This window comes from Myotis daubentonii, chromosome 1 (genome assembly GCF_963259705.1).
Source record: "Myotis daubentonii chromosome 1, mMyoDau2.1, whole genome shotgun sequence".
In the NCBI taxonomy this organism is placed as follows: domain Eukaryota; kingdom Metazoa; phylum Chordata; class Mammalia; order Chiroptera; family Vespertilionidae; genus Myotis; species Myotis daubentonii.
Genome location: NC_081840.1, coordinates 63,610,525 through 63,634,940, shown reverse-complemented (window position 1 = coordinate 63,634,940; position 24,416 = coordinate 63,610,525). Strand labels below are relative to the sequence as shown.

The 24,416-nt window shown below is 37.0% G+C and overlaps 1 protein-coding gene across 3 annotated transcripts in view; it reads left to right on the top strand.

Moving 5' to 3' along the window:
* The window catches only part of GOLM2 (golgi membrane protein 2), a 98,244-nt gene that overhangs the window by 49,119 nt on the left and 24,709 nt on the right, over positions 1 to 24,416 (top strand). For 2 of the 3 annotated variants that reach the window (XM_059702751.1, XM_059702771.1), the window contains exons 5-8: positions 224 to 368; positions 1,241 to 1,321; positions 4,131 to 4,229; positions 5,190 to 5,360. In XM_059702751.1, the coding sequence (XP_059558734.1) occupies positions 224 to 368; positions 1,241 to 1,321; positions 4,131 to 4,229; positions 5,190 to 5,360 (496 nt within the window). The remainder of the gene's footprint in view (positions 1 to 223; positions 369 to 1,240; positions 1,322 to 4,130; positions 4,230 to 5,189; positions 5,361 to 24,416) is intronic. The other variant, XM_059702761.1, reaches the window with a different exon arrangement.

Here is a 24,416-nt window from a genome sequence, read left to right as displayed (position 1 = left end):
TTAGAGACTTTAAAATGTATTGGTTCTTCTTTGACTTCGTATCAGGTATAAAAACTGAACAGAAAATAACATTATATCCCCCATCTCCAAGTGTTTGAAATTTAGACCCAGAGTATAGGTTTCAGAAAATGAACTGTTTCAGAACATTTAGTTAATAGTTATGTCAATGATGTAACATTGTTAGCTGAAAAATATTCACTGTTACTAAATCTTTATCTAACAGCAAGAGGCCCCCAAGTTGGAATTAAAAGATGGAAATGAATTGGGTATAAACAATCATGCAGTACCTAAAAATGTTCCAAAAGTAGGTGAGAAGGCTGAAGAGAAGAATGAAGAACCCTCAAACAACCATATTGCACATGGGAAAGGTATTATAGTTATTTTGTTTTGTGTTAATAACATATTAACTTTTCTCATTTTGAGGTTAACATTTTCAATCATAAAGGATATTGTTTGATTTTAGTTCAGTTATGATTAGGTATCTATATTGTTTCAAATTTAGATCCTTTGACTGAGAAAAATTAGTAAGTTATTTTAGAATTACAACTCTGTCCAAAGCAAGATATAAAGATACTAGAGGCCCAGTGCACGAAATTCGAGCACAGGAGGTGGGGGGTCCCCTCAGCCTGGCTTGCACCCTCTCCAATCCGGGACTCCTTGGGGGATGTCCGACTACCTCTCACAATCAGGGACTGCTGGCTCCTAACCGCTCGCCTGCCTGCCTGCCTGCCTGCCTGATCGCCCCTAACCCCTCTCCCTGGCTGCCTGATTGCCCCTAACTGCCTCTGCCTTGCCCTGCACCCAGAACCCAGGATTCCCTCCTCCAGGCGGTCACAGGCAACTGGGACCCGGGCTTCCCCTCCCTCTGGCCAGCCGCAGGCACCCAGGACCCCGGCTGGCTTTGCATGGGCTGGCCACAACCACAGGTGCCCAGGACTGCGGAGTGGGTGGCTTGTCCCTCTCTCGGGCCACAGGCACAGGTGCAGCCACTGGCGCCCAGGACCGCGGGGCAGGCGGCTTGTCCCCTCTCCTGGGCCGTAGCCTGGCTGGTCCCCATTCCTCTCTCCCCAGTGTTGAGTGTCTGAACCGTTACAGCATGATGACCATTTGCATATTAGCTCTTTATTGTATAGGATTTGGTTAGTGTAGCTTATTGCTTTAGAAACTATTACCTTCCTTCAAAACAGTTTTAATTTATGTAAAGAAAAATATAGAATTATATCTTTTGATACTTGGGCAGAACAAATCAAACCAGGTGGTGATGCAGGAATGCCTGGAATAGAGGAGAATGACCTTGCAAAAGTTGAAGAACTTCCCATTGGTAAGTAAAAGTTAGTAGAGTATTTAACTAAAGTGACCATATTATTTTTCAAGTGACCCTATTCTCTTTTTGAGTAACACTTGAGAAAATTCACAGATATCTGTATGATTTATACTTTCAGTTAATTAACCACCCATAAAGTACTTTTTTTTGCCTTAATAAGAATCAACCATATTTGAACCTTTCTTTTTTGACTCAAGAGTTATTGTTCATGACATTTATGCTATAGTAGAGCCATTTATGTTTACTAAAAGTATATATGGCTTGTTTCTTTCATACTAAATGCTCCCAGATTGCTGTGATGTTGGTGTGCTTTAATATGGCATAGCAATATACTTATATAGGTTTTTAGAACTTGCCATGTCCTTTCAGTTAATTATCTCAAACTTTAAATAGTTTATTCACTGTTTTCTTTCTTTTATTTTTGTTAATCCTCACCAGAGGATATTGTTTCCATTGACTTTTAGAGAGAGTGGAAGGGAGGAGGAGAGACAGAGAGAGAGGAACATTGATGTGAGAGAGACAATCGATTGGTTGCCTCCTGCACACATGTAGGCTGGGGCCAGGAATCAAGCCTGCAGCCAAGGTACTTGCCCTTGACCCAAATTGAATCTGCGACCCTCCAGTACGCAGGCCGAAGGGTCACAGTCGATTCGGGTCAAGAGCAAGTACCTTTCTAACTGCTGAGAAAACTGGCTCGGTGGGTGACTTTTTTTTATGGCCACTTCTGCTCAGTGTGTATCTCTTTCTTCATTAATGTGTCTGTTTCTTATCTATTGCCATTTGAAGTCTGTGTCACTGCTGCTTTCCTAATCCCATTCATGATTGTTTTTTTTGCATGTCTGCTTTTCTTGCCATTTCTATGTTTCTTGGCTATCATAGGCATCCCTCCCTGCCGACTCCAATTTATGGTAGAAAATTGAAAGTAATAGCATGTCTGTGGTTATTCATGGCTGTTTTTATTCCTTTCAATCTTGGTGATTACTTCTGTGGTTACAACTTACTGTATGTGGCTGAAGTTGCTGAGTGTTTGAGGTCCAAATGAAGTACTGGGTTTTTTATTTGTATCCTTTTGTTATCTTCTCAAATTCTTTCATGTCTATTTTCTTTTGGGTTATCAGTCATAGTATACTCCCCTAAAATAAAGGTAAGGACAAGAGCAATAACGCGAGTTTAAAAATATGGAGTTAGAATGAGCATGATTTGTTTGTAAGGCAATGAAGTTATCTAGTGATTCTTAAGGTGTGGTACTTGGATCAGCAGTATCAGCATTACCTAGGAACTTCTTAGAAATTCAAATTCTTGAAATAGAGCTCAGCAGTGTGTGTTTTAACAAGCCCTCCAAGTGGTTTTTGATCTATGCTAAAGTTTTAGAACCACTAACTAGATATTAATTAAGGAAATGTTGAAAGCAAAGAACATGTATTCTTCTCAGTTTCTGCAGCACTTACTCTATTCCTAGACTTACTGAGTTTTAGATTGATTAATCTCTTTTACATTGCCCTTAAAAGGTTTATTTATTGTTCATATTACACTTGCTTCAGGTTAGATGACTGTCTTTGCAGTTCTCCTTCAAGCATTGTCCCCTTTCATTATTTCAAGCCACCGTCTTCATATGTAGCCTGCTAAGTTGTAGCACAAAGGGAAGACAGATTGTAGGTGATTTGTACAGATTTAATCACCATACTTGGAAGTGTCACCCACAGTCACCTACATTCTCATGGTCAGAACCCAGTCCTATGGCCCCTCACCATAAGAAAGGCTGATCTTCCTCTTGTTTCCAGGAAAAATATAATGAAATATGATCACATAGCATTGTCTCTGCCACACCAAAGTCTTAGAAGAATAAAATGTGCCACTAACCATATCTTATAGATGGACTTTTCTATTTTTTTTCTTTATCTCTTTTCCTTCTCTATAGTTTCTTTGCTCTCTTCCTTTATATCATGTTACACTGCACCAGAATATAGTGTAATTAGTGGTGGTGAATGAAAAGATATCTCTTTCCCTGTTGCCTTCATTTCTTAAGGGAGAAAAAAGTCCCTACTACAGTATAAGTATGTACATCTTTGTAGTAAGCCCTTGGTACAACTTAAAATTTTCCTCTTCAAAAAATAAATCTCAACTTCTTATCTTATTTATATTTAGTTTTTATTTAAATGTGAGCAACTTAGAATAGCATATTTTTATTGCTTCACCTAATCCAGTGGTTCTCAACCTTCTGGCCCTTTAAATACAGTTCCTCATGTTGTGACCCAATCATAAAATTATTTTTGTTGCTACTTCGTAACTGTAATGTTGCTACTGTTATGAATAGTAATGTAAATATCTGATATGCAGGATGGTCTTAGGCGACCCCTGTGAAAGGGTCGTTCGACCGCCAAAGGGGTCGCGACCCACAGGTTGAGAACCACTGGCCTAATCTATAAATGTCAACCTTTATTGATTCTATCTATATAAAAAGGTATCACTATATCTGAGAGGATTTTTTTACTTATTCATTCATCAACTCTTTAGTTGAGCTCTGCTTTTATGACAGGCACTCTTCTAAATGTTGGGAATATAGTGGAAAATAAGATAGAGTTCCTACTGTCTTTTATTCTGGTCAGATTTACTAGTATTGATCACCAAAATTTGTGATGGGTAGTACAATGTATCAATTAGTAGCCACAAATTAATTATATGCCAACTACAAGGATTACAGAATTAGGATAAGCATCATAGGATTAGTGCAATGTAAATGTATGGTGGTTGGTTTTTAGAAATCATAAAATCAATGAGAATAATATGGATCTATTTTTTCTTTTAGTTTTAAAGAAACCCCCTATTTCTATTTCTCAATATGGTAGTCATCAAGCAATCTCCCATCATCCAACTGGACAACCTCTCTCTCCTAATATGGTTCCAGGTATGAAGTCTTATTCTTAAATTTTTACGTGAAAACTAATTTCTTGGTCATATATTGTTATGTAGTGAATAAAACATGTCATTTAACAGCATAGTGAAGTAATTTTCTTCTAGTTAATGTTATATATTTTCAAATGACTGATAAAAGCTCAGGGAAGTGATCATTTAAAAAATGCACGTTATCTAAAAGATTCCTAAAAGCAGAAGAATTACTTGTTTTGCCACTCTGGACTATATTCCCTTTCATCTCTGTTGTTCTATATGTACGTATTTACCTTCTTCAAAATGTGTTTAAATTTATCTCACAGAGTCCTTCTATAAATTACTAGATTCACCTATTTTTAAACTCTCTACTCTGTACTTATGAATATTTCTGTGTTCTGAATACCTATTTGATTTTACAAAAATGGTCTCCTAAAATGAGAATTGATATGATTAAAATTAATTATAAGGATCTAAATCAAGGCTTTGGTGAGGAAAATAGGGGTGTGGGGGAAAGAAAGGTTATATCCAGGAGAATACTAATAAGAAAAAAGTCAACAATTAATAGTCAAGAATAGCTACTGTAGATGAAAATGACTTAGAGTTTGGAACTTTTAAAAGCCTTACTGGATTTTGGAGATTTCTGACAACAATATATAGTTTGGAGGGAGGAAAAGAGTCATCCAACCTGTATCATTGTCATTTTAATTTTTCAGTTTCTACTACATATCTCTTTGGTGAATAGGTTTTATAATCAGTATGGGAGGTGCACATGGAGACTGATTAGCAAACTGCACACAGATAGAATCATATTGGTTGTAAGATTTGGTTAAAGGAATTATAATCAATCTTAAAAAAAAAAAAAAAGGCTACCTAACTATCCAATGTCAGACAACAATGTGCCTTAGCTTTTCTAAAGCAGGTCTTGTGAAATTCTCCTGCAAAATAATGACTTTAAGTTGATGTTTTTCTATCATAGATTCTCATGTAAATCATAATGGAAACCCTGGAACTTCAAAACAGAACCCTCCCAATCTTCTTCAGCGTTTAATTCCAGGCCCAAACTTGGAGAGTGAACCCAGAATTCAAGGTGATATACTGAAGCAGGCTCCCAAGGATAGAGCCGGTGATTTCCATAAGTTAAAGCAAAGTAAGAATGAGTTGATAAATATTATGCTGAAAGAGTTCTTTGAATACAGTTTTTGTTTACAAGGCTCAATTAAGGTCTTTATTACTATAATCTCTAACTAATGACTGTATAGTAAAGCCATATACATATAAACAGAAAGTATAATGGTGGTAAAATTTAAAAGTAAAGCAGGTTTTAAATGGATAGAGATCTTAAAGAAGAGTTTTAAAAGCTTCTCGTTTGCCAGTGTTCAATAATAAATTTCAGGTGAGTTCAATTTTTTTAAATGCTATTAGTTCTTATTACTAAAATTTTTTTTTGAGAAGTGAGAAAAGATACATTTTACTAGGCTAGTGAGTGAAAACTTTGATTATAAGGAACAGAATATAAATAGTTTTGAAAAATGAATTCTGGGGGAAATATAGACCTGGGGAGACTGCCATAGTGGATGTTTCTTACTGCTTTCTTTTTCATTCCCTCCAGTTGCAATTTACTTCATTTAGGTTTTAGGAGAGGAGTGAAAGAAATTGAATATATTCATAGTACTATGTAATCTATATATATAAAAGCCTAAGTGACAGTTACAACTGAACAAATGGTTCGTCAGTCACTGTGACACACAATGACCACCAGGGGGCAGATGCTCAACGCAAGAGCTGCCCCATAGTGGTCAGTGTGCTCCCACAGTCAACCTCCAATTGGCCTGATCTGGACTGGGCAAGAGGGGCCCTGATCGGCCCCATCGCCTGCTAGGCCAAGGGACCCCACCTGTGCACAAATTTGTGCACTGGGCCTCTAGTAAAGTATAACTGCTTAATTGTTTCAGAGTTATTGATTTTGATAAAAGGATAATACCACAGAAAGTTCTGGTAGTAGAGAGAATTTGGGGCAGGACAATGTCTCTTAAACCATATAACACAGTTCCCTTAAACTATACTTTTTTTATTTCCTCTGCTGATTTCAAGGCTTTTTCCCTTCAACTTCTGAACAGACAGAATGTCTAAAAGCTCCAATTTGTCTTTGTTAGCTTTTTATGATGGCTTCTATGTTCAGAGCAGTGTTGAGGCAGCTATTTGTACACAGGTTGCTTATAAAATGAGAACTGCACAGTGTTACATTTTTTGTAATCTATTCAAGATATTTTTATTGGTCTTATGACAGTTATTTATATTTCAGCATCTATATCAACATATAGTTTGCATGCATTCAGTTGACTTTTCTTCCTTGTTACTTAAAAGCATATTTGGGTATCTTGACTAAAGTAATATGTGAAAAACATTTTTATTTATAAGAATATAGCTAGTATTACATGAAATGCTGAAAGGTATTCTTTCAGAAGAGGAAGACGAAAAGGGTAAAGATAAAAATTATGAACAACAAATACATATCTATCAACAAGTGAATCTAAAAATCAAGTGAATAAAAAATCTGATGAACAGAGTAAACTGGTGAATAAATAGAATAATAGAATCAGGGGCATAGAAAGGGAGTGGACTGACAATTCTCGGGAGGGAAAAGGGGGGGCTGTGGGCTGTGGGGACTGGACAAAAATCGTACACCTATGGATGAGGACAGTGGGGGGGTAAGGGCAGAGGGTGGGGTGGGAACTGGGTGGAGGGGAGCTATGGGGGGGGAAAAAGAGGAACAATTGTAATAATCTGAACAATAAAGGTTTATTTTTTTAAAAAGAATGTAGCTAGTATTTTAAAACAGTGAAAAAATATTTCCTCAAAATTTTGTTAGGATATTGCCTCAAAACTTTTATCTCAACAAAAAGAGGTTTAGAGTAAGGGTATAACTAAATGAAATATCTTAATTTGATTACTTAAGATTTCTTTCTAAACTTATAGTTCATTCCATAAAATGTTTTATTTGCCTTACATGTTATTTGTTTGTTTTTACCAATCTTTGGTCAAAGAATGTGATTGGAAAGTAATTGCCAGAAAATGATCACTCTGTACAACTTATTTTTAAAAGAATCTAAACTCTTGCCCGACTGTTGTGGCTCAGTGGTTGAGCCTTGAACTATGAACCAAGTGGTATGGTTCATATTCCTGACAGGGCACATGCCCAGGTTGTGGGCTCAATCTCCAGTAGGGGCATGCAGGAGGGAGCTGATCAATTATTCTCTCTCATCATTGATGTTTCTATTCTCTCTCCCCCTCTCTCTTCCTCTCTGAAATCAATAAAAATATATTTTTATAAAAAACACTCCAAATTCTTTTCATTGTATATATTTCAGTACAAATATTATTGTGAGAGTTAAAATTAAGGTGAGCACTATTTTGTGATTTACTTTGACATTATTTCATACATAATTTTAACCTATCAAATAGTTACATAGTTGTCATTTTAAATGTATTTGTGTACTCACACACATATACATATATCCTGTTGTGTTTAGGCAATAATAGTAGTTTTCATTTAGCTCTACTCTTTTATTGATTATATTATTTTGTATTCTCTCAGGTTGTAATAACTATGAATATCTTTTTTCAAAGTACTAATGCTTCTTCTACTTTGGGTGTTCCTTTAAAAGTGTAGTCCCCAAACTGAAATTACTAGTTCAAAGTACTTGACCAGCTTTCTAGCTCCTGTTACATATTGTCAGAGTGTTCTCTAGAACAGTTTCACAGTGTCAGTGGAGATATTTACATTTATTTCACTATGGCTTGACCACATTTGCTTTTTAACGCTTTTATAAGGTATTTAGAATATGTTCCTTAAAGATGTTTTGATAAGCATTTATTTTCTAGCAACCTGTTCGTTTTTGTGAGGAATTTTTTATTTCTGAGTATGCAACTGTGCCTCACTTTTGACCACTTAGCATGGTATCTTTGTAAATTGATTCTATATCTTTGTATCAAATCTTTATAAATAATTCAGATCTTCAGATACTGACTTTTTATAATTTGCCTTTATCATAGTTTTCCACTTTAGTTGCCTTTCTTGATATGAGACTTTATTCTCTTTTGTCATGCAAAAGTTTTTTTAATTAAAAATAATTTTTAAATTGTTATAAAATCCACCAAAATGTTTGATTCAGTGGCACTCCGTACATTCACAGTGTTGCACAATCATCACAGCTGTCTAGTTCCAGAACATTTTCATCACCCTGAAAGAAACCTCTACCCATTAAACAGTCACTTTCTATTCTCTCTTACCAGTAGTTTGTGGCAACTTTCTAATCTGCTTTCTGACTCTGCTAATTCACCTGTTCTGAATATTTCATATATAGGGAATCATACAATATGTAGACTTTGTGTATGGCTTCTTTCACTTAGCATACTGTTTTCTAGTTTCAGCCATGTTGTTTCTTTTTATGGCTGAATACATTTTGTTTATTGTTCACCCATTGATGGACATTTGAATTGTTTCTACTGTTCGGCTATTGTCAGTAGTGCTACCGCTGGTATGGACATTCCTTTACAAGTTTTTGTTGAACACCTGTTTTCAGTTCTTTCAAGTATATACCTGACCTAAATGTGAAATTGCTAGGTCATATGCTAATTCTATGTTTACCTATATAAGAGCTGCCAAACTATTTTCCACTGCAGCTGCACCATTTTAGAATCCCACCAGCAATGCATGAGCATTTCCATTTCTCCACATCCTTGTCAACACTCATTGTTTTCCTTTTTTTTTTCTTTTAACTATTGCCATCCTAGTGGGTGTGAACTGGTATCTCACTGTAATTTTCATTTTCATTTTCCCAATGACTAATGACATTGAGCCTCTTTTTCATATACTTGTTTGCCATTTGTATATCTTCTTTGAGAAATGTCTCTTCAGGCCCTTTACCCATTTTTAAATTGGGTTGTTTGTCTTTGTTCACTTTTAAGTGTTCTTTATACATTCTGGATAAAAGACCCTCATCACATATATGATTTGCAAATATTTTTGCCCATTCTGTGTGTTGTCTTTTCACTCTGATAGTGTCCTTTGATACAGAAAGTATTTTAATTTTGAAGTCCAGTTTATCTATTTTTTCTTTTGTTCATGCTTTTGGTGTCATATCTAAGAAACCTATGCCAAATCAAAGGTCTGGAAGATTTCCTGCTGTTTTCTTCAAAGAGCCTTATCGTTTTAGCTTTTATGTGTAGATTTTTTACCTATTTTAAATTAATTTTTTGCCAAAGCCGGTTTGGCTCAGCGGATAGAGCATCAGCCTGCGGACTGAAGGGTCCCGGGTTCGATTCCGGTCAAGGGCATGTACCTGGGTTGCAGGCACTTCCCCAGTGGGGGATGTGCCAGAGGCAGCTGATCGATGTTTCTCTCTCATCGATGTTTCTAACTCTCTATCTCTCTCCCTTCCTCTCTGTAAAAAATCAGTAAAATATATTTTTTAAAAAATAATTAATTAATTTTTTATATGGTGTGAGTTAAGGGTGCAACTTTCTTCTTCTGTAGGGTATTTTCCGAGCACTATTTGTTAAAGAAAGACTTCTTTCCTCCATTGAACAGTCTTGGCATTCTTGTAAAAAATCAATTGACCCCAGATGTTTGGGTTAATTCTGTACTCTCAATTCTGTTCCATTCAGACCAGATGACAGAACCACACTGTTTAGATTACTGTAACTTTGTAGTAATTTTTGAAATCAGGAAGTGTGAGTCTTTCAACTTTGTCCTTCTTTATAACATATTTTGACTACTTGGGATCTCTTAAAATTCCAAGTGAATTTTAAGATCATTTGTTTATTTTTACTAAAAAGGCAGCTGGGATTTTAATAGGAATTGCATTGAATCTGTAGATTACTTTGGAGTGTACTCTCATCTAAACAATATTAAGTATTCCAGTCCATGGAAAATGGGATGCTTTCCACTTACGTAGGGCATCTTTCATTTCTTTTAGCAATGTCTGATAGTTTTCAGTTTGTAAGTCTTGTGCCTTCTTAGTTAAATTTATTCCTAAGCACTTTATTCATTTTGATGTTATTATAAATCAAATTTTCTTAATTTCCTTTGTAGATTGTTCATTGCTAATGCATAGAATATGACTGATTTTTTTTAAAGGGTAACTTTTAAAAAAAAATTCTTTATCGTTTAAAGTATTGCATATATCTCCTTTTCTCCCATTGACCTCTCCCTGGCTGTTACCACACTGCCAGAACATGCCCTTACCCCCCTGCTCTCTGTGTTCATGGGTTATGCTTATATGCATTCATACAGGTCCTTTGGTTGACCTCTTGTCCCCCCTCCCCTGTCTTCTTTCTGAGGTTGGACAGCGTGTTCGATGCTTCTATGTCTCTGGATCTATTTTGTTCATCAGTTTATATTGTTCATTATATTCTGCAAATAAGTGAGATCATGTGATATTTATCTTTCTCCGGCTGGCTTATTTTGCTTAGCATAATGCTCTCCAGGTCCATTCATGCTGTTGCAAATAGTAAAAGTTCCTTCTCTTTTACAGCAGAGTAGTATTCCATTGTGTAGATGTACCACAGTTTTGTAATCCACTCATCTGCTGATGGGCACTTAGGCTGTTTCCAAGATCCCAGGGGACACCTAAAACCAGGCATAGTACCAAACCATATATATACTATGGTTTTTTTCTATGTATACATACCTATGTTAAAGTTTAATTTATAAATTAGGCACAGTAAGAGATTAACAACAATAATAATTATAACAATATACTGTAATAAAAGTTATTTGAATATGGTCTTTCTCAAAATATCTTATTGTATTGTACTTACCTTTTCACTTAAAGGAAACCCTTTTTCGGCTTCTCTTTGCCATATCAGAATTGCCAGCATCACTTCTCTTATGCTTTGGGCCACTTTTAAGTAAAAGAAGAGTTTCTTGAATACAGGCACTGTGCTGGTGTGACAGGTGATCAGATAACTGAGCTTACTACTAAATGACTAATGGGTGGGTAGCATAGACAATGTGGATACACTGGACAAAAGAATGATTTGTGACCCAGGTGGGACAGAGAAGGACAGTAGGACATTTCATCTGCCTACCCAGAATAGTGTACAATTTAAAACTTACAAATTATTTATTTTGGGAATTTTCCATTTAATAATTTTGGAGCAAGGTTGACTAAAAGTAACTGAAACATGGAAAGCAAAACTTTGGATAAAAGGTGACTACTGTGTTTAAGATGCTGTATTTGAGGGTATTTTGTCCTGAATTCCATCATTCCCCTATCTGAAACTTCCCCAAGAAGTTTCATAGTCCAGAAACTGAGTTGGTAGATTGTCTCAGAACTCATTTAACCTGTCTATCAGTGCTGGGCATTTCTGTGGAAACAAAAGAAAATTGAAGTTTAATCATTGGAACAACTATAGGGTTGGGAAAAGTAGGCTTATAGTTGTTTGTATGGAAAATAATACAATAATCTATAATAATAAAAGCGTAATATGCAAAACGACCGAACAGCAGAACAAACCGTCCAGATGACCTTCTGGATGACCACACTATGATACGTACTGGCACCTGGCCAACCAAGGCAGGTGCGATGCAATTGCTTGCAGGGCCCCGCCACCACCTCACAATCACCCCTCAGAGTGAGGCCCAGGCCACTGGCCAGTGACATTGTGGCAGGTGTGCAGGGCTGGCCAGCGATTGCCCCGCAGAGGGTGGTCCACCCAGCCAAGCGATTGCACCCCACACCTGTCGCCCACAGAGAGAGGCGACTGGTGGCGGGGCGGGGGTGTGGGCAGTGCTGCACAGATGGCAAGCTGTGGCAGCGGCAGGGGTGGGGCCAGCTGCCGGAGCCAGGAGAAGAAAAGCCCCGATAGGCCCTGATCTCTGGCCAGGCCTAGGGACTCTACCCGAGGAGACGGCGCAGGCAGGGCTGAGGGACACACACACGCGCGCGCGCGAATTTCACACACCAGGCCTCTAGTTAATACATAATAGTACAATCATAAACTTTGTCTTTCACATATTCACAACTGTAAGCTTACTTTTGTTCCACCCTGTTTAAACTCAGCTTTTTAGTCCAGAAGGAATGCAGTTGAGAAGATTTTCTAGATGTTGGACTCGAAGTACCTTCCAATGGAATGAAGACATGTACTGGCAATATGACAGATTTTGCTGGTTTACACTTTTAATGTTTCTGGTGATGACATCAGGTGATCTGGTGAACTTTCTAACTGGCCCACACAACAACAGGCACAATGATTGTCTGCTCATGAGCTATTGTGATTTATCTGAAGTTTATATCAATTTGTCCAGCTTCAGCTTGCAGGGCTTTAGGTAAAGGGAAGTTTTAATTTAAAAAACTTTTTTTAATATATTTTTATTTATTTCAGAGAGAAAGGGAGAGGGAGAGAGAAACATCTCATAGAGTGATGAGAGAGAATCATTGATCAGCTGCCTCCTGCATACCTCCTACTGGGCATCAAGCCTAAAACCCAGGCTTGTACCCTGACTGAGAGTCACCGTGACCTCTTAGGTTGTTGCTCATCCACTGAGCGACACTGGCAGGGGCAAGAAGTTTTAATTTTAGTGATTCAAAGACAAAAGGGGGGAAGAAAAATTGGAAACTTTAATTTGGAGAGTTGTAGCCAGATATTGGAGGGACCTAGAAGGATTCAGGATCCAGTCCAGTTCACAGGTAACAAAATCTCAAAACAATAATTAGGACTAGAATGTAATACCCACAGAGGTATGCTATAATTCTCTACAGAAGCAATATTTTTCTCTCTGTAATCATCCCATTTCTATCAAAAGATAATGAAAGTAAAATTAATTTGTTTGCAAAGTAAGCCTAGTCTCATGAAACTTGGTCTGATTATTTATATAGTGCAGCAAGAATAGTGATTGACCACATAGGTCTTTTGAGTTTGCTTTGCTGAAACTTTTCATAAGGAATCTCAGATTGAATTTTTAAAAGGCTTTGGAGACTAGGAAGCCAAGCCAAGGACTCAACATCTGACTTTGCCTGCAATACCTATACACTTAGATGAATTCCTCATTTCTCAAGGTTCTCAAAATAGGCTGAGGTTCCTGAGCCTGCAGGAAGAGACCTTCCTTACTTACCTGTAAGGCTAGGAACCCTGTACGCCAGGTATAGGCTGGTTTTTACAAAGAGGGCTTTATAAGTATTGATTCCTTAAAGTCAACCTTAGTTTCATAAAGCTGTATCATTTTTGGAATTTTGTGTAACTGTAGTCATATAATAAAAATGATTACTTGGTCATAAATTATTTAATAAATAATTATGAGAATTTTCCTGCTTTTAATTTTTTTTCTAAAATTCTTAGTCCTGATACTTTTATAATTTTTCTCTTTTTAAATTATAGTTTATCAGTTGTTTTAATGTTTTTCAAAAATCCAACTACTGATTTTGCCACTTTTTAATTCTAATCTGTCTTATAACTTATTCTTTTTTTAAAAAATATATTTTATTGATTTTTTACAGAGAGGAAGGGTGAGGGATAGAGAGCTAGAAACATTGAGGAGAGAGAACCATCAATCAGCCACCTCCTGCACACCCCCCACTTGGGATGTGCCTGCAACCAAGGTACATGCCCTTGACCAGAATCGAACCTGGGACCCCTCAGTCCGCAGACCGACGCTCTATCCACTGAGCCAAACTGGTCAGGGCATAACTTATTCTTTGGTACTTGTGATTTGTCAATTTATTCCCTTTTAACATTTTTAGGTAGATACTTAATTCTTTACACCTCTCTTTCTTATTCATATATTCACTTAAACAAACTTATTGAATGCCAGCTAGGCAAAACATGCATTTATAACCACAATTTTTCCTCTGTTTGGTGGTATACTTTAGTTTCAACATACTATATCTCCATTTCTACTTTCTTTTAAGGATATTTTGCCATTATGATTTTGTTCTTCATGAAAAAGCATTATTAAGAGCATTTTTCTCTCTCTGGTTTTAATTGTTAACTTTATTTCTCCATCTGTATTCAAAGTAAGTAAAAAAGAACATGTGTCGTAGGACATGAGGAATAAGCCTATTTGGGTTTTTTTTTCCTTAGGGCAATTGAGCTTGTAGAAATGGCCAGGCTTTAGCTGAATTTGAAGAATGTGATCTTCTGGTAAGCTTGATCAACGGTTCTCAACCTGTGGGTCTCGACCCCTTTGGGAGTCGAACGACCCTTTCACAGGGGTTGCCTAAGACCATCAGCAAACACATATATAATTACATACTGTTTTTATGATTAATCACTATGCTTTAATTATGTTCAATTTGTAATAATGAAAAGACATCCTGCATATCAGATATTTACATTACGATTCATAACAGTAGCAAAATTACAGTTATGAAGTAGCAACTAAAATAATTTTATGGTTGGGGGTCACCACAACATGAAGAACTGTATTAAAGGGTCGCGGCATTAGGAAGGTTGAGAACCACTGAGCTAGATCTATGCGTTTTGTTTCCAAAACAAATAGTAAAAATAGTGTTTTGTTTTGTTTTGTTAATCCTTACCGAGGATATTTTTCCCATTGATTTTTAGAGTGGAAGGGAGGGAGGAAGGAAAGAGTGAGAGCCAGAACAAGAGGGAGGGAGAGGGAGAGAGGTAAGAGAGACATCAATTGGCCCTAACCGGTTTGGCTCAGTGGATAGAGCATCGGCCTGCAGACTCAAGGGTCCCAGGTTCGATTCCGGTCAAGGGCATGTACCTTGGTTGCGGGCACATCCCCAGTAGGGAGTGTGCAGGAGGCAGCTGATCGATGTTTCTCTCTCATCGATGTTCCTAACTCTCTATCCCTCTCCCTTCCTCTCTGTAAAAAATCAATAAAATATGTTTAAAAAAAAAAATAAGAGAGAGACATCAATTGGATGCCTCCTGCATTCACCTTGACCAGGTACATGCTCTTGACCAGGAATTGAATGCTTGACCCTTTGGTGCACAGGCTGACACACTAGCTACTGCTCAGTGGCCAGGGCACACCGGCCAGGGCACAAAAATAATCTTTTACAGAGATTGAAATCTGATGAGCCATGGCCATATTCAGCCCTCATGTGAGTATTGTTTGGTCCACATAGTAATTTTTAAAAATCTGAAATTAGTTGTCAATATTTAAAAATCAAGAGATTTCACATAAATTCCCTAATAACTGGATTCTCCTAAAACAGAATGTTTGACATAGTCATTGGAACTGATTATGACTGTTTCTTTAGAATGAGACTTGCCCTGACATAGAACATCCATTTATCTTACTTTTCTGATGCTTGTAGGCATTCGAGTCTGTGGCCCCTGTCTACCACATGAGAATATAGAAGAGAAACCTTGTAGTTGATCTAGGGCAGGGGCTTAGCTATTTGGAATCCATGGCAGTATAGAAAGGTACATGAGGTTATATTGAGCTTGAGAGGGAAGTATTAACTGGAATTTAGCAAGTAAGGAGATTGTGGTCTTAAGAGAAAAGATACTACACTGAAAATGCCAGAGATAGAACACTGTTATCATAACCAGGCCTTGCTGATAGATGGAAAATATGAAGTGGAATAGGAAGAAAGAGCCTGAGTATGTGAAGGAATCTCTTTCTCTGTTCTACTTGACTGCTTCTATATTATGGAGACACGACAGATATGATCTCATTCTATATCTTTATCTGATTTTATTTCATCTAGAGACCAGATATATAGAGAGATCAATAAGTACAAATGATAGAAGTGGAAATAGGTGATGAATATAAAAGCACTTGATTCTATAGGTACAAAATGTTATGTTGTTAGAACAAATTGAAAATTTTATTGAAAGCACTGTTTATTAGATATGGGGGTAAAAATACCAGATTTTATATAGTGATCACCATAAATTTTTTGGCAGTTTTAAATTCAGTATTTTTGTTTTGTAGATTAATATATCATATTGATATATTTGTAAAGATATGCATTTATTGGTAAACTTAACTTTGTATTGCCACATCATGAAGAAATGGCTAGATAATTTGTTGGCATGTTTTGCTATATTTGGAAGATATATTTGGGTTAAAATGTAGAATTTATGGCAGTGATAGCAAATCTATGACACGCGTGTCAGAGGTGACACGCGAACTCATCTTTTTGGTTGATTTTTCTTTGTTAAATGGCATTTAAATATATAAAATAAGTATCAAAAATATAAATCTTTGTTTTACTATGGTTGCAAATATCAAAAAATTTCTATATGTGACACGGCACCAGAATTAAGTTAGGGTTTTTCAAAATGCTGACACGCCGAGCTCAAAAGGTTCGCCATCACTGATTTAGGGTATATGGTGACACAAAATATAGTTTAAGGAATATTTCAAAGTATCCTGGAGGCACCCTTCAAAGAATTGCACCCTCCAATTTCAAAGTAGTTGAAATTGAGAATCATGGAAGGCCCACCTGTTTTTCAGTTAAAAGGGACATAGCCTATAGGTTTAGTTGCCTTGAATAGAGAAAATGGTTCATTTCAAATGTTAGCCCATACTTAAGTTGCACAGACATTACTTTAAACGGTAGATGGTATTGATCAAGCTGCTTCTCATATGGACTTTTCTGTGTAGCATGCTCCAGGGAAGTACCAGCAGGGATTTATTTGTTTAACTTTGTTTAATGATTCTTCTGAACAACACTGGAGAGACAACCTAGTTCAGTGGTTTTCAACCTGTGGGTCGCGACCCCTTTGGCAGTCGAGCGACCCTTTCACAGGGGTCGCCTAAGACCATCCTGCATATCAGATATTTACATTAAGATTCATTACAGCAGCATTACAGTTATGAAGTAGCAACGAAAATAATTTTATGGTTGGGTCACAACATGAGGAACTGTATTTAAAGGGCCAGAAGGTTGAGAACCACTAACCTAGTGTATCCAAGAGTACATGATTTTCTTTCTTTCTTTTTTTTAAAATATATTTTATTGATTTTTTACAGAGAGGAAGAGAGAGAGAGAGTTAGAAACATCGATGAGACAGAAACATCGATTCAGCTGCCTCTTGCACACCTCCTAACTGGGGATGTGCCCACAACCAAGGTACATGCCCTTGACCGGAATCAAACCTGGGACCCTTCAGTCTGCAGGCTGATGCTCTATCCACTGAGCCAAACCAGTTACGGCATGATTTTCTTTTATGTATGGGGCTTTTAAAAGTATTTTTCAACCTCTGATCCTGCATGATTTTCTTTTTTTTTTTATTTAAAGAATTATTTTTTTTCCAGTCGTACATATTTTTATTTTTATTTTTTTTAATATATTTTTTATTTATTAAGATATTACATATATGTCCTTATCCCCACATTATCCCCTACCCACCCCCCACCCCGCTCATGCCCTCACCCCTCCTTCCCCCCCGTTGTCCATGTCCATCGGTTAGGCCTATATGCTTGCATATAAGTCCTTTGGTTGATCTCTCCCCCTTACCCCCACCCTCCCCTACCTTCCCTCCAAGACCCAACAGTCCAATCAATGCCTCTCCGTCTCTGGATCAGTCCTTGTTCTTCAGTTTATGTTGTTCATTATATTCCACAAATGAGTGAGATCATGTGGTATTTATCCCTTAAAGAATATCCTTCAGCGTTTCATATAATCTTGGTTTGGTGGTGATGAACTCCTTTAGCTTTTTCTTGTCTGTGAAGCTTTTTATCTGACCTTCAATTCTACATGATAGCTTTGCTGGGTAGAGTAATCTTGGTTGTAGGTTCTTGCTATTCATCACTTTGAATATTCCTTGCCACTCCCTTCTGGCCTGCGTGGTTTCTGTTGAGAAATCAGCTGACAATCGTATGGGTACTCCCTTGTAGGTAACTAACTGTTTTTCTCTTGCTGCTTTTAAGATTCTCTCTGTCTTTAGCCCTTGGCATTTTAATTATGATGTGTCTTGGTGTGGTCCTCTTTGGATTCCTTTTGTTTGGGGTTCTCTGTGCCTCCTGGACTTATAAGTCTATTTCTTTCACCAGGTAGGGGAAGTTTTCTGTCATGATTTCTTCTAATAGGCCTTCAGTATCTTGCTCTCTCTCTTCCTCTGGTACCCCGATAATTCGGATGTTGGTACATTTGAAGTTGTCTCAGAGGCTCCTTACACTATCTTCATATTTTTGGATTCTTTTTTCATTTTGCTTTCCTGGATGAGTGTTTTTTACTTCTTCGTATTTCAGATCTTTGATTTGATTCTTGGGATCCTCTAGTCTGCTGTTGGATCCCTGTATATTATTTTTAATTTCAGTCAGTGTATGTTTAATTTCTGACTGGTCCTTTTCCATTTTTTTGGCCTTCTCATTAAGATCCTGAAGGTCTCACTAAGTTCCTCGGAGGTCTCACTAAGTTTCTCGGAGGTTCGTAGAAGATTCTTGAGTAGCCTTATAACTGTGGTTTTGAACTCTATGTCCTCCATTAGTTTGCTTTCCTCCATTTCTTTCATTTTTGACATATTTCTTTGTCTCCGCATTTTTGGCTGACTGCAAGGACCCTCTGTGTCTATAGTGGAAGAACTGCTATGCTGGAGACACCCTTATGTGGTAGGACTTGCTTCAGTGGGGCTTTGGTGCTCACTGAGTAAATCTAGTATCTGACCAGGAGTACCCTGGCTCCTGGATCTCCAAGTCGACCACTGTGTGGGTCCACCCAGCAGGAGCTACAGCGATATCGACAGATTGCTCCTCTTAGTTTGGAGTTTGGAAGTTTTGGAGCTCTCTGATTCAGCTGCAGTTTGTTAGGCTGCAAAAGCGCAGGTGCCTCCTTTGTGCCCCCGAGCACAACTTGGGAGGGGATGTAAATTGAGTGGGGTGGGGTCTCAGAGAGTCCCCAGGGCGGAGCAAACAGCAATGGTGTCGTCAGCAACACGGAGTCTCTACGACTCCCCAGTGCCGCACGGGCCCCCACAGCAACAATGATCCTCAACTCTGTGAGAAAGTCACCCTCGCTTTTAGACCTGCTGAAAGACAGTCCCGTTTCTCCCCATAGGAGCCTGGGACCCCAGAGTCTTGCCATAAATGAGTTCAGTGTGTTTGAGAGCTTGTATCCCCTTCCGATTGAAAAAAACCACGCACCCAGGTGCAGCAGCCTGGCGCGCACCTCCGTATCTCTGTTCTTGGCGCCTCTACCTCCTACTCGGTCTCAATGTGCTTTTTTCTTTCCTTCTAGTTGTAGAACTTCCACTCGGTCAGCTTTCCCATGGTTCTGGATGATAGCTGTTTTGTCTTATAGTTGGGTTTTAATATTGTTGTGGGGGGCAGCATGTACAGGTTTGTACCTTATGCCGCCATCTTGGTTCTCCTAAAGAATTATTTTAAAAATATATATTTATATTGATTTCAGAGAAGGGAGAGGGAGAGAGATAGAAACATCAATGATGAGAGAGAATCACTGGCTGTCTTCTGTAGGCCCTACAGTGGGGATTGAGCCCGCAATCCAGGCATGCACCCTGACCTGGAATCAAACCCAAGACCTCCTGGTTCATAGGTCAATGCTCAACTACTAAACATGCCAGCTGGGTTGCATGATTTTCCTTTATGTATGGGTCTTTTAAAAGTATTTTCAACCTTTGGTCCAACTGGCTTAGTGAGTTCACCTTTGACACATATCCACTCTGATCACATATAACGATAGACAAAATGTAAAAAAATAGAGAACTAAAAGGATATTGATACTCTCAAAAATGTGCTAAACATTTCTGTGGTCAAGAAATGACACAAAAATACAGGATGATGAAAAGGATTGAATGATTGGACCTATTAGGCTCTGGATCTGGAAATTCAAGTTTCCAGGAATTTGGCTTTTAAGAGCAATAAGAATAAATTGGAATCACTTAAAATAGTAGCCAGGCTTATTACTTAAAGCCAGGACCCGATTATTGCCCCATTTCCCTTGGCAGAGCAAGCAGAAAATAAAGCTGTTGCTGAGTGCCATCAAGGACTATAATATTTATACCCTGAAAGGCTTATGGAAATAGGGACTTACAGGTGGAGCCTTGTGACCATGCACAAAACCACACCACCATTAGTTATATACTGAATCTGTGCTATCCCCACTAGTATCATGGAATAGAAACTCTGAGATGTGATTATGAAAACTCTTAGACTGGGGAACTAGGTGAAAGCATCTTTAACATGACTAGGTAAAACGGGGGTGAACACAGAGAGGGAAAAAGAGAGAAAAACATAAGTACCCCCACATCCTGAAAATTAGTCAGCAAACTAAAACTCTAAACTTATGAGAAATAGTCATGCTAGAAGAGATAGCTACATATCAAAAATTAAAACATGAAAATAATTTTATGTAACAGTCTGCTATAAATTAAATATTTTTAAGGGTGCTCAAAGAGATTAATGAAGATATAACCTCAAATTAAGAAATAGGCAGGAATAAAACAAAAACAGGTAGATATAAAAATCAGTTACACATTGTAAAACTGAAAAATGTCGAAATAAAAATCAGACCATGAACATAGTTGACTAAAGTAAGTGATTTAGAAGCTTGTATTGAGATATTTGTCAGAATGTAGCACAGAATAGCAGACATATTTTAGAGACAACTGTATATATATATATATATATATATACATATATATATATATATTAAAAGAAACAGAAGATGTATGTCTAATAGGAGTTTGGGGTAGAGAATGAACGAAATAATCAATTATTGAAAAGAATGAAGAATTTAAAGAGCTCAATTTTCTGCAATTGAAGAAAGATATGACTTCTCAGATAAAATGTGTTTGCTGAGTGTCAAGTATAATAAATGAAGTAAATCTTTCGTTTTAGGCAAACATCAGAGTATCCAAAAATTAAGGAAAAAATCTTAAATGATATCAGAAAATACAATTTCCAAGTAATGACAATTACACTTAAAGCAGACTTTTTATCAGCAAATCAAATGTCAAATGATAATGGATGAATATCACATGAATGGAAAATAATTGCTAAAATAGAATGTTATACCAGATAATGAGGACAACAAAGCAAAATGAAGACATATTCAGTTACACGAGACTGAGTTTACCTCTCATGGACCCTCAGTGAAAGAAGAGTAAAGGTTATTTAGTAAAAAGAAAATTGAAGAGGTATAGTAACAGCTACAAAATAATAGGAACTCAAATTGATCCAAGTTGTTGGTAAATTTAGTTAAGAAAACTGTTACTGTGTTAAGACAGCAAAAACAATAGCAAATAATAATAAAAAATAGGGTGAGAAGGTCCATGTCTTGTGTAGAAAGAAGACAAATGTTGAATACTTTGAAATTTTGTTAGAAAAATTTATGAAGTAGGTATATTTAAAATTTAAGGGTAACACTGTTCTCATCCAACAGTGGATAGAGGAGGAAAAGAAGGTAATATTGAAAGTTAAGGAAGAAGAAAATCCAAAGAAGGTAATCTAACCAGTAAAATCAAAGAAATAAGGTGTCAAATACTACAAAAAACATTGGTAAAGATTAACAGATTAAAGTTATCTGTTTAAAAATAGATGATAAAAGTATACAAAAGTCAGCTGTATAGTGTTTACAACTAAATCATGAAAATGAAAGGACTACAGAAGATATTTCTCACTTCTGGATATGTACCCAAAGGAATTGAAAACAGGGACTCGAACAGATATTTGTACACCCATAGTGTTTATCGACGAATGAATGGATAATCAAAATGTGGCCCGGCCGAAACCGGTTTGGCTCAGTGGATAGAGCGTCGGCCTGCGGACTGAGGGGTCCCAGGTTCGATTCCGGTCAAGGGCATGTACCTGGGTTGCGGGCGCATCCCCAGTGGGGGATGTGCAGGAGGCGGCTGATCGATGTTTCTCTCTCATCGATGTTTCTGACTCTCTATCTCTATCCCTTCCTCTCTGTAAAAAATCAATAAAATATATTTTAAAAAAAAAATGTGGCCCGTATATACAGTGGGATATTATTCAGCCATAAAAAGGAAGGAATTTTGGACATGTCAACATAGATGAACCTGGAAGTTATTGTGCTAAGTGAAATAAACCAGTCACAATAGGACTAATACTGTTAGGATTCCACTTATATGAAGTACCTAGAGTAGTCACATTCATAGATACTAAAAGTAAATAATGGTTGCCAAGGCCTGGGTGGGGAAGGGAGAGTTATTATTTAATGAATACAGTGTTTCAATTTGAGAAAATGAAAAAGTTCTGGACATAGATGGTGGTGTGGGTTGCACAAAAATATTAATGTATTTAGTGACTCTGAACTATACATTAAAAATAGTTAAGATGGACATTTTATGTAATATATATTTTACTATAATTTTTTAAAAAGATATTCCTTGGTGAAAATCAAAATAAAGTTGATGTAAAGTATTAACAAATGGCAAAATAGATTTTTTGTTGTTGTTGTTAATCCTTACCTGAGGATATCTTTCCATTGAATTTGACAGAGTGGAAGGGAGAGACAGAGAGAGAGAAAAACATCGATGTGAGAGAGACACTTTGACTGGTTGCCTCCTACATACGCCCCAACTGAGACTGAGGGTTGAGCCTGCAACCAAGGTACTTGCCCCTGACCTTAATCGAACCCAGGACCCTTCAGCCCACGAGCCAACACTCCATCTGAGCCAAACCTGCTAGGGTGACAAAATAGATTTTAAGGAAAAAAGAAAAATCCAAGGCTATTTCATAATAACAAGAGGAATGATCTACTAAAAAGAGTAAATAAAAGGAAATAATCATCTAAAAATAGCCAGTAAATAGACAAGAAGCTGATGCAATTTCAAGAAGTAAATGAGAGCTACATACCATAATTAATGTGAAAATTTTTAATGTACTATTAAAATTTATAAAAAGCAAAGAAGACTAGAAACTTTGAAACAAAAATTATCAAGGTTGGTCAAGTATACAAATCTTTACTAAAGAGAAAATAAACATTTTTCAGGCATACATGGAACAGTTGCAAAAATTGGCTAGATACTCGGTCACAGAGAATCTTAATAAATTTCAAGCAACTTATATCTTGAATAGTGTTTTAAATTTATATATTATAAACTATTTTTAAAAATTTATATTTATTGATTTCAGAGAGAAAGGGAGAGGGAGCGAGAGAGATAGAAACATCAAGGAGAAACATCAATAATGAGAGAATCATTGATCGGCTTCCTCTTGCATGCCCCACACTGGGGATTGAGCCCACAACCCAGGCATGTGCCCTGACCGGGAATCAAACTGTGACCTGGTTCATAGGTCAACACTCAACCACTGAACCATACCAGCTAGGCTGTAAATTATAAACTTTAAAAAGTCAATCCTCAGTAACTTATTGAAAGGGATTTATAGTGGGCATTTCAAAATTTGCAGGCTGAACAACAATATAAATACCACACATCAAAATGTGAGGGATGCCCTAACCGGTTTGGCTCAGTGGATAGAGCATCGGCCTGCGGACTCAAGGGTCCCAGGTTTGATTCTGGTCAAGGGCATGTACCTTGGTTGCGGGCACATCCCCAGTAGGGAGTGTGCAGGAGGCAGCTGATCGATGTTTCTCTCTCATCAATGTTTCTGACTCTCTATCCCTCTCCCTTCCTCTCTGTGAAAAATCAATAAAATATGTTTTTTAAAAAAATGTGAGGGATACATCGAAGTAGTAGGATTTACAGCTAAATTTATGACCTTAAAAACAATAAGGAAAAAACTCTAAAAATTAAATGAGTTGACTTCAACTCAAAAATAGTAGTAGTAGTAATAATTGTAGTGGTAGTGGACATACTACTGCTATTAATGTTGATAATACTAATAATAACTAACATTGAAGTAGTTAATATGTATCAGTTGCTGTTCTAAAGTGTCTGTATATATAAACTCATAACAAAACCATGTGTAGGTACTATCATTATTCCCATTTCATAGATTGGAAACAGACACAAAGACATTTCATAACACTTCCAAGATTACTTAGCTAGTAAATAGCCAAGTCAGGATTAGATCCCTGAAAATCTGGCTTCAGAGAAAGAAAGTGAAAAAAACATAACCTAAAGAATGTAGGGGGGAGGAGAAAATAAAGACAAGAGTAGACACAAATGAAATGGAAGATAAAGAATAATTAGATAGGAGCAAACAACAAGAACAGAAACCTCTATTAATACTGATAAAGAAAAATAGGAAAGTTAAAGAGTATTCAAGACAACAAAGAAGGTATATCTACTAGTACAAATCACACAAAAAATATTATTTAAAACT